A 12,118-nucleotide genomic window follows, 5' to 3' on the forward strand; every position below is an offset into this window, starting at 1 on the left:
ATACTACAAAGACTTGATAATTTCTTCTTCTCTTTTGGTTGTTATCTAGATTTCCATGATACAATCTGATTGTTGAACAGAATTATGTGCCAACTTTATAAAACATAAATTGAGTCTTATTCCTTTCTTCCAATGTTCAAGATACAATATACGAGTTTTTAATATTCTGTGTTGTGGATTCAATTTTGGAAGTCTTTGGTCTTACCTGGCACCACCCCCACCATAGATCGAAACTATATTTTTCTGAAACCTCAAAATATATTCTTTCAGAATATCCATGTTAACATGGGAGAAATTGGGACTCACTAAAAATAAACTTCACATTAGGTACTAGGATATAAAATTTGAAGACCCAATTTAGCGACTGAAATATGCAAAACTTTTTTCAGAACTAACCGATTTGATAAATAATTAAACCGTTTTACTCAAAATTTGATAAGCACCAATTTGTTATCCTTGAAGGCATCTTTGCAAAAAGTGCGTGACGTCATTATTTACTTAAACGTCATTTTTTGCCCAAAAAGTCAGATTTTTGAAGCAACCTGAAAATGACGACATGTTTTCTATTTCAGATTGGTAACAAATTGAAAAACATCATGAATTAGTCTTATTTTAACCCCCAAAATGAATTTTATCTGATAAAACTCACCAGAAAACCTTTAAAATTATGTTAGATTTATACTCTTATGACATCACTATAATTAACATTAAAGCAGGGATGACGTTAAGCACACTGAGTATTTTAAATTCAAGTCGGTCTTACTAATGTTAAATATAATCTACCTTAAAAATATAAGCAGATATTTCATATTGACTTTTACCTTGTTTAAAATTAAATATTTTGGTTTCCATGGCAACAAAGTTGGCTTTAGCTACTTGTTATTAGAGACCAACCAACCAAGGGGCGTTCCCAAAGTGGTTTAAACAACGATGATAGCAGGCGAACTTACAGAATTTGCATAAAAATAGTAAATTAAACACTAATCCATAATACAATTATATCAGCTAAGATATGGCTTCTCGAGGTTTTCCATCTTTAAATAAAAAATTGGAAAATATTATATTATTCTACTTCAAACCCTTATTTCTTACCAATTTTTTTACATAAATTAGTTACCAAAATAGGAACCATTTTCTTTTGGACCAAACCTCCTGATATTCTCTCATCCTCTTGGATTCTGCCCAAATTGGAGAAGAGATAACATTGTTGCGTCTAGACAAAAGAAACGGTGTAAATCAGGTTTGAAATCAACTAATGAAAATGTTACACCAGTCTAGTGTCATTCGGAGCTAATTTGGTCGATGGTAGTCAATCTGGGATGGTTTGGTGTGAACAGATCTTAACCTTAATACCTTACTGGTAGTTTGACTATAAAAGTATAATACGTGACTAATTCAATTTATCTTTTTAATTCCCACCACTATACTCGATGGTATCATTTGAGATGAATTCACCACCTTGAAGACATTCAGTACGAAAGAGTCACAGTAAGTTTTAGCAATGATATTTACGATTTTCTGGATGCGATTTAAAACATCGACTTCAGGATTCCACTTGATATTGAAAGTAAAATATTCTGACAACCTACCAATTCCATTACCGCAACTAAAAACCATACCCCATTGCCTTCAGGATATATTACTTGCCCCACCAAACAATAACGCCTGACTACCGGCCTGTAATCTATATAAATGTGATTTTAGTTTATTACTCTCTAAACTACAAAAAATTTAAATGGACGCCTCATTTTTATCAGACCGCTGAAGTCGAAGCAGCCAGTAGCAAAATGAAACATTTCTATAATCTAAAACCATGTATGTAACTAGCTGTCTTGAAGACGATTTTGTATCCGAAACATGTGTCGATAGAATGAGATAATGTCTGGTCAATGCTAAATGTTACATATTAAAGGTTTTCTAGCCTGTGTATCAGAGAAACCTATATCTTGACTGGCCTCATCACCCAGAAAGTGTTGTTGTTTTTTTATTTTTGTTATTTGTAAATTGCAAGCACTGTTCGTTAAACTAGAAGGCACAGATGTGATATCAAAATTACAATAATGGCTTTGTGGAATCTCTTTGAATGTGATGTCGAGTTGACATGAAATATCAAAATAAAAAAAAACTATCCAAAAGGGATATCAGATACTCCGAAATAGAAAAAAAAGCAACTGTGAAGACTTTCTGAAATGGATGCCAAGATGGCAAACCTAGTCCCAGTCCAAGCCAGTCCAGTCCCCGAGTGGCATCCGGTCGTCAATTTCTAGAGTATAGAGTAATGAAGATTAATGAGATTATGATAGAGAGGACATGATTGTCTACTGGTTCCATCAATCTTCTGATTGTCTGTGAATACCAGGAATCGATGGCACCGTCTCCAAAATATAAAAGATTCTACCGATCCTCTTATTAAATATTGTTTCAATGAATTTTAAATAGATATTTGTGAAATAGATAAAAATCAAATTTAAAGCACTATCAATTGGTAAAGCAAGTACTTTACTGTATATGTATATAAATGACAGAGAGATATGGTCAACATTGTGCATTGTTTGGATTACTGAACACACATAATGTCATTTATTGTTTACAGTATTTCCAAACAATTATAAATTACCATGCATGCCACTTAAAGTGTTTATATTTACAAAAACTCAGTGACTCAAGGAGGCCCGTGGACTAAAATGGGTTGGGGCCCTTCCCCCGGGATTGTTTTGTATTATGCTCTCTTGTATTTTTTTCTCGGAGGTGTAGACCCCTTAGGGGTAGGGTCCGTGGACTAGGTTCAACCATTTACCCGTGGTAGTTGAGCCACTGCAAAAATTTCTATAGTACCAATCAAGTATGCTTACAAGCTATACACAATAGTTTGATATTTTGTAGAAGGGATTTTGTTAGAATATTTGTGATTAGTGACATACTTGTCTTGGATACAAATGAGAACAAGAAATCAGTATCATCAGTAGAATTAGGTTAATTAGGGTCACAAGTCAAACCACTAAGTGATAGATCCTACAGAACTACAGACTGACTGGTTATAGAAGATCCATATTACTTGTATAATCCATTTGAAAGGGAGGGATATGACATAAAACAGATAAAGATAAAAAGTTCTCTCTACTGACAATTATTGATAAGCTAAAAACTTATTCCGGAATATTAACAAAACATATATATTGTTGAAAAATTGAAAAATTTATATAGTTACAATTCATGTTCTTATCTTGTCCTTTTTTAGGTTTATCAATACCAATTCTTACAAACAAGACAATTCCGTTAATCAAAATCGCATGTCAAAATTGAGAGTCAAAATTGTATTGTTGACTTCTCTAAAAAAATGAAAAGAAATGAAATGAATGGAGTTTAACGTCTGCATTGTGCAATGAGGGAAATTTTGCCAGGACAGCTGCATTAGCATGCACATTAACGTGCCAAGTCTGTAGCACATGGGGTCTCGGTTTATTGTCCCATCCGAACGACTAGACGTTTTTCCATGTCGGCCTCTCTTAGCAGCATCACCGACACTGAAAGTGGGTTGAAAAATCCGATGGTATTATATCGTCGTATGCCGGGATTCAACTCACAGAGCCATCGCGGCTCCCGACTCCTGCAAAGAGAAGGAGAAATTGACGACTCAGGTTTGTTCTTTTAACGATTGCAAATGTCGTAGAAACAAAAGTAATATTTAAGGTCACAACCTTTGAGCCTACAGCGAATTGATTACAGTAGTACAACATAGTATAACACCGGCCTTAGGGAATTTCTCGACAGTTGTTATCCATCTTTCCTCGAGAAGTAAGCGATCACATCTAACCTTATAAACTATTCTGCTTAAAGTGGATCTAAAAAGTTAGTGGGGCATATAATGATAAAAGGTCTAATTTTAGAAGGTGAACCCCATCTTCAAGCCGTGCTGATGTGGATTGTTTATCCCTCATTTGGCTCCAGATCACGGATTACTCTTTGTTTTAATCTTATGGAAAAACGTAGAATGCATTCACTCATGGAAAAATGTGTATATTAACATATCTTCCATGTCAATCTTTCTCTTTAATACAACTTCCATGTCAATCTTTCCCTTTGATATATCTTCCATGTCAATCTTTCTCTTTAATATATCTTCCATGTCAATCTTTCCCTTTAATATATCTTCCATGTCAACTTTCCCTTTAATATATCTTCCATGTCAATCTTTCTCTTTAATACAACTTCCATGTCAATCTTTCTCTTTAATACATCTTCAATGTCAATCTTTCCCTTTAATACATCTTCCATGTCAATCTTTCCCTTTAATATATCTTCCATGTCAACTTTCCCTTTAATATATCTTCCATGTCAATCTTTCCCTTTAATATATCTTCCATGTCAATCTTTCCCTTTAATATATCTTCCATGTCAATCTTTCCCTTTAATACATCTTCCATGTCAATCTTTCTCTTTAATATATCTTCCATGTCAATCTTTCCCTTTAATATATCTTCCATGTCAACTTTCCCTTTAATATATCTTCCATGTCAATCTTTCTCTTTAATACAACTTCCATGTCAATCTTTCTCTTTAATATATATCTTTCCCTTTAATACATCTTCCATGTCAATCTTTCTCTTTAATATATCTTCCATGTCAATCTTTCTCTTTAATATATCTTCCATGTCAATCTTTCTCTTTAATACATCTTCCATGTCAATCTTTCTCTTTAATATATCTTCCATGTCAACTTTCCCTTTAATATATCTTCCATGTCAATCTTTCTCTTTAATACATCTTCCATGTCAATCTTTCCCTTCAATACATCTTCCATGTCAATCTTTCCCTTTAATATATCTTCAATGTCAATTTTTCCCTTTAATACATCTTCCATGTCAATCTTTCTCTTTAATACATCTTCCATGTCAATCTTTCTCTTTAATACATCTTCCATGTCAACTTTCCCTTTAATATATCTTCCATGTCAATCTTTCCCTTTAATATATCTTCCATGTCAATCTTTCCCTTTAATATATCTTCCATGTCAATCTTTCTCTTTAATATATCTTCCATGTCAATCTTTCTCTTTAATATATCTTCCATGTCAACTTTCCCTTTAATATATCTTCAATGTCAAACTTTCTCTTTAATACATCTTCCATGTCAATCTTTCCCTTTCATATATATACCAAGTCAATCTTTCCCTTTAATACATCTTCCATGTCAATCTTTCCCTTTAATATATCTTCCATGTCAATCTTTCCCTTTAATATATCTTCCATGTCAATCTTTCTCTTTAATATATCTTCCATGTCAATCTTTCCCTTTAATATATCTTCAATGTCAATCTTTCCCTTTAATACATCTTCCATGTCAATCTTTCTCTTTAATATATCTTCCATGTCAATCTTTCCCTTTAATATATCTTCCATGTCAATCTTTCCCTTTCATATATATACCAAGTCAATCTTTCCCTTTAATACATTTTCCATTTCAAACTTTCCCTTTAATACATTTTCCATGTCAAACTTTCTCTTTAATACATCTTCCATTTCAAACTGTCCCTTTAATATATCTTCCAAGTCAGACTTTCCCTTTAACATTTATAATGAAATATAGTTTATTGATATTCTCCGCGGATCAGCTGGCTTACTGAAACCATTAGATATAAACATTGCTTCGTACAGTGCTGCAGTAAATCATGTACGAGAATATTAAGGTCACATACAAACAAGGAGAAAATTACTGCGATATTTTCTAATGCATTTATCATATTTCAATTTCCGAATGAAGTGGCGTGTTTCGTGAAGCTATATTGACGTTGGTGTTGTTTAGTAGGAATAAATCGCTGATGTAAATGGACGATTCTGCTTCTAAATTGAACATAAATTGTGCTGGAATTGATTCGTATAAAGTACCTAACAACAAGAATAATCCGCTTATTTTCTATATAAATGAAATGGAAAAAGTTAATTTGAAGGCGAGGGTCATATGTCGTACTTTTTTTACTCTAGAATGTATTCTGATCACAGAATGCCAGCACACTAAGCTAGATGTTTTAGAACGATAGTTTTGTATCACTGGTCCCATTCGGGCCATAAAAAACTGTCATAGTTTGTTAAGCAATCTGCTGGCTAGTTAGTCATAACAGTTTTGTTTGCTCTTGTCCAATTCTGACCACAGAAAACTGTCATTGTACCAAACAATCTGCTAGCTTGTTGGACACAATAATTTTGTATGCTCTAGTCCAATTCTGACCACAGAAAACTGTTATCTTACCAAGCAATCTGCTGGCTAGATGTGTTCGATATTTATTTTTTGGTGACTAGTTTGATAAGTTCAAGGGGCAGTCTGCTTATTCAAGTAGGTTTGGAAAAATAGGCGACCTCAATATACTAATGTATTTGTATTTATATTTCAGGTTTGATTTTCGGTTTTGATAACGTAGCGATAGAAACAGCAGTCAATGAAAGAATACAGCTATACAATGCCTATTCCAGAGATTCCGGAATCAAAATCAGTGCCAGAACTGTCCATATAGTTCCCTCCAATAGTTTTAATGTTAGTCGAGCAGGTGAGCCAAATTCTGTTGATATGGGTTCTTGTGGTTCTTTTATTTAGAGGGGGGTGGGGAAGAAGGGTTAAACAAGGGCTGTCACCATATCATATTTAAAGGGACATGTGCTCCAGTTGTTTTAACCAACCATACTTTAGTCTCAGATTAGCTTAGCCAATCAGTGATAGTGTTCACAGCTCACCTTCGAAATTTGAGCCTTCAAATCCATGTGTGCCCCGAATTATCCGCGATTGAATGTAAAAAATGACTCGTATGTCTGTGATATAGAAAAGACATATATAGAAATATTCCTAGTTTGAAGTATTTTGTAAAGGAATTATGCGATTTTTGCACATTTCTATAGTACTTCTGAGGACTATTTATACTGTGTTTAATCATCGTGACTGTGATGCCACTTTCCGACTGCGCTTGACAATTCAGGATCCCTTTACCCTACATCCTCTAAGTTGGCTCGTTCCAGCTTTTGTAGTACACTTCCTACTTGTATCTCGAATTGAAGTCATTTGAATCTTAATGATTGGCTCATTGACACATGAGGGTAGATTCTATGATCTTTTACACTATCTAGGTTGGCTTAATCGGTTTTCAGTAGTACCACGAGTCCTGTATTCGATTTTTAAAGTCATCTGAACGACCTAGATTTGCTTCATGATGCTGTAAGATTATTTCTTGATTTTTTATACAGTGGCGAATCACAAAAACGTCTGAGGGTGTGGGGGGGGGGGGGGGGGGTCAAATATGACGAGGCTCGGGTAGACATTTCGTGAAGTGCCCATTGACCTTTCACAGGACGGAGTGGGTAAGGGTTTCATGGCCCAATGGCTAACCCCTAAATCTAGGTATCCTTCATTTAGTAAACATCCTGATGGTAATATTTAAGTCCATTGGACTGTCATGATAGATGTATTTTGGATTACAATGTGTAATCATGATCGTTGTTATTGCCCTACACCGTCTATTCAGCTATTGTTCCTGTACCAATGTTCTACATCGTAATGTGATAGAGATCAATGCTGCCTTAACTGGCCTTCACCATTTCCAGATGTCTTCTCTTGTATTACACTTCACAATCTCTGTATATTGAGAGATTGAGTGTCATGACGGATGGAATTTGATTTTGATGTATGATCACAGCTGATGTAATGAATTTGTTACGGTGATAACAACAAATACTGAATTTCTCGTGTGAAAACAGAGAAAAACCACCACTAACACAATTTAATTGTTCTGCAATATTTTCCGGGGACGTGAAGTCTTTAATCTATCAATTTGTCACTATCAGAGCTCACTAATTGATCGTGAGTGATACCAGAGAGCCTGATAGTATTAAAAATTTATTTCCAGATCATATGGATTTGGTGAGATCTGTTCCCGTGGCGTGCAGTGCTTACTCGGTAATCTTGGTAGATCTCATCAGTTTACTCTTTTCTTAATTCAATTTGGTACACTATTGACCTACTTTTTTTATGTGAACTGGTAGCTCAACACTGTGGTGTTGTTAAAGTGTCCAATTTAAGAATACAGGGTTAATAACCGGGAATGTATAAGGGGGCCAGATCACAGAGATTTGTCCATGTGAAGTATTTCTTAGTAGAAATAATCTCTGAGGATCTGTACTTTATTCAGTGTAATTATAAATCACAGGAGATGACCTAACTTAATTTGTACCTTATAATAAGATTGCCGCTACTAGATATAGAAATTGTTGCCCTCTGACCACAGAAAACTGTCATTGTTACAAACACCCTGCTGGTAAGCTGGACACGATACTTTGGTTAGCTCTTAATGGCATATAGGCAGTAGTTTCGGGCCATGACCTCCTTCCCCGGGCCATGAAAAGTGAAATAATCATTATACTTTCACTTCCGAAATATTCTCCGGCTTCCTACATTCGCAACTTTTCCAGGGTAAGGCCCCCGTCATCCCCCGCCATGACGAGTGACCCTCTAAATTATGCGAATGGCCGTTGGGGCGCTCGTATGCCATCAGACCCCCCACCACCACCACCACACACACCCTCACATACACATACACATACACATATACATAGATAATTTTCTATTTTCTCAATGTTGCTGGATAATTTGACACTTTAGTTTGGTGTGATTGATCAAGCAAACAACTACAAAATTTCATTTCCTACATGTCAGTAATTTCACTATAGTTCGTTAGATTCTATTGATATTTAAAACAAATAAACTAAGTGGAACATTATAATATGATTGTTACGAAATATCATGATCAGAATAGAAATGTCATTAAACCTATAGGGATACATTATTACCATAAAATGAATGTTTTTGAGATATCAAATCAGTCAGCTAGATCCTGGCAGAAAGGTGAATTTTAAATTAACCGAATATGTTTTTGAGGAAATATGAATTTGATTGGAATGACAATCGGGCATAGCTAGTGCTCTCATGGGGAAAAGATGGAGTCCACATAGCTTATATTATTATTTGGTATACATGTATTTATCACACACCAGCATAAGCTCTATAATTGAGTAACTTTATCGAGTCTTAGCTCAACCTACATAAGCAGTGGCGGCGCCAGTACTAGAGGGGGGAGGGATATGTGAGGGGGCATTTGCCCCCCTAGAAAAGTGGTTTGCACCCCCAATTGTACACACTTTATTTTCAACAAATCTGAATGTCTACTTTTTTCTCCAAATTATGTGTCAGAATACATAAAATCATTTCATTTTTTCAACCCTATAAGACACTCTATGAGAGGCTTGCGATTGTGACACCACCGCAGAGTAGATAAAATTTGAATTCAGCCTCAGCAGTTGTCTCCCCATTGACTCAGTCCTCTATTTGTACCCCTAGTCTCGGAAGGCTGGTGCCTATTAGGGTATCGGCAAGACAGGAAGTGTTCACCTTCCACATCCACGCATCACCTGATGCAACTTTGCAAAAGGGTATGTCAACTCGGCACCACTTTCCAAGAGTTATATAGCTAATAATGTCTATTAAGTATAATTATCAGGAAAAAGATACAGGAGTACAGTCGAGTCTCGTTAACCGCACGTTTCCTTTCCCGATAAATTCGAATTTCCGATAAAAACGAATTCCCGGATAGTTGAAGCATGTACATTCTACAGTACATATTGTTCTGGTTTTCGACACTGATTCTATTAGAAACTTTTGAGGATTTTACCGCTTGAACGATATACATTACAAATTGGATTATACTGTAGTTAACGACCTACTCGAGCAATACAATCCTGGCGTCTGAGAATGGTTTGTCCTGCATGACATGATCTAATTGGACATTGGAGGATTTTACTAGCTATAAAACAAATTATATTGTACTACATCTAACTCTCATTCGACCAGTGTAAGGTGAAAGAGGTTTAGAGCGTAAAAGCAGACACTGGCCGACTTCCGGAAGTTCTCGCAGTTCTCATTTTCTGACCTTTCAGAGGATCCGAACCTACTGCATCTAATCGCCTAGTCGACGATAATCCAAGTTCTCGTCGACTGAGCTGTTTCACTGCCGCGAAAGACAATGCTCCAACCCAGAAATAGAGGGAAGTATTGAAGTTGACACAATTCCAAGGTTGCTAACCGCTTTAAGGAGATATTCATACGTGATATTCGAATGGATATTGAAACTGGTAAGGATAGACATTGGCTTTTCACATCGGATGAACTCATTAGGGCCAAATTTGTTCGGGTAGGACAATGTTAGGGTGATAATTCACAACAGTATTCCTAAAATTTTGCCAAAATAAACATGGGGTGGGGGGGTGTTGACAACTGCTACCTTATAATTGTTCTATTATAATAGTAATCATTTTCATTTTATTAGGCTAATAAAATGCTGATACAACAATTGTGTCCAATTCGCCAGCAGCGTGTTCGACACAATAATAGTTTTAAGCAGAAGTAAAGGGGTAAAGTAAATCTCCTTTAATCAAAACCCAAAGCGGAAGTCTAGGACTGATTGCCGAGTAACAATTTGCTACATCACGAAATACCATACGCCACTTATAGCGGTAATGTCTTTCCATTATCAGAATAAAATAGATTGTCTCAGTCGGCAGGTGTCTAGAAGAGTCAACATACCCTACCTGGCGCCACACCTGTCATTGTTGCTCAACATACACAACAAAATTGAGAGCATACATTTATGACATCATTTTGTAGGCGCGAATTAGCAACGTGTAAAACTCTATTCGTTACATTAATGCGTCTGAATTGAAATAGAAGAGTAATTCGGTAGGGATATGAATATTACCAACTGATTAGGTTCAATTGTTGTCATAATTTAAAGAGGAGGATTAGTAAAACCCCATTAACCTTTTTGATTGATAGTTGTGTGTTAATATTCATGAGGGAACTGATAAATGACAATATATAATATAATATTTATTTTATTATGACCCAAAACTCCATTCTTCTATGCTATTATGCCAATTATTAGAATTATATTAAAAAAAAGTCAATAGGGACTTAACCCAGTACATATAACATCATTAGAAATACATCATTCGAAATAACAGCAAAAAAATGATACAATGTGTCACTTATTTTCTACCATTCTGCTTTAATTATTAGCATTATATTAAAAATAGTCAACAGGGACTTAACCCAGTACGTTTAACATCATAGAATTTTATCATTAGAAATAACGAAAATATAGAAAGACGATCCATGTTTATTACATTATTCTCTACTTTATTAGAAAAAAATATAAATAAATTCAGAAGGGACCTGACATATTACAAACATCATATAACATTATTTTATTGAATGATTTATATTATATATCTAACAACCGTCTGAAAGGGTTTTAGTCTACTGAACAAATGTTATTAAAGAAACACAGTGGTCTTAATATTCATTTTAGCACCTGTTACAGCTCATTTCAGGTATCTGTGACGCATTTCAAAATTGAAAACAGACGTCAGGTTCTCATGCAATGCCACAACAATATAGTTTGAATGTTCAGACTTTAGTCCAGGGTGCGAGCGAAATTTACACGTGCAAATATCATACGAAACTTCGGGCCTAACCTTGTTACCAGAATCAGAACCTCTCTATGTTAAAGGCGTTTTTCAGCTCATTTCAGCTATCCGTAACGCAAAATTGAAAACCGATGTCAGGTTCTCCCAATTCAATTTCAACAAAGTACTTTGAAAGTGCAGACTGAGGTCCAGGATGCGAGCGAAATTTATACATTCAAATACGAAACTTCGTGACACCTAAGAATCAAAACACGAACATAGTCTATCTCCATGTTAAAGGCGTGTTTCAGCTCCTTTCAGGTATCCTTATCGCATTTCATAAGTGAAAACTGACGTTAGGTTCTCCACAATTCAACAGCAAGTTTCAACTGTGGTCATTTCCAGGATGCAAACAAAATTCGCACGTACAAATACCATACGAAACTGCGCAACTGACCTTGTGAGAATAAGAAAAAATTCTTCCATATTCTAAAGGCGTGTTGAAGATCATTTCAATTATCCGCAACGCATTACATAAGTTAGAACTGGCGTCAGCTTTCTGCAATTTACTGAAGAAAGTTTTGGCTGTGGTCAATGATGCGAGCGAAATTCACACATTT

The 12,118-nt window shown here is 35.3% G+C and overlaps 1 protein-coding gene across 1 annotated transcript; it reads left to right on the top strand.

Moving 5' to 3' along the window:
• Positions 1 to 5,097: 5,097 nt before the first annotated feature.
• On the top strand, positions 5,098 to 5,586 carry LOTGIDRAFT_112913 (hypothetical protein; the record flags this gene model as incomplete). The annotated part of the gene is made up of 1 exon (XM_009050999.1): positions 5,098 to 5,586. One exon carries the CDS (start codon positions 5,098 to 5,100, stop codon positions 5,584 to 5,586), a length of 489 nt encoding a protein of 162 aa, XP_009049247.1.
• Between the last annotated feature and the right edge of the window lie 6,532 nt (positions 5,587 to 12,118).

Source organism: Lottia gigantea (genome assembly GCF_000327385.1).
Source record: "Lottia gigantea unplaced genomic scaffold LOTGIsca_16, whole genome shotgun sequence".
In the NCBI taxonomy this organism is placed as follows: Eukaryota; Metazoa; Mollusca; class Gastropoda; family Lottiidae; genus Lottia; species Lottia gigantea.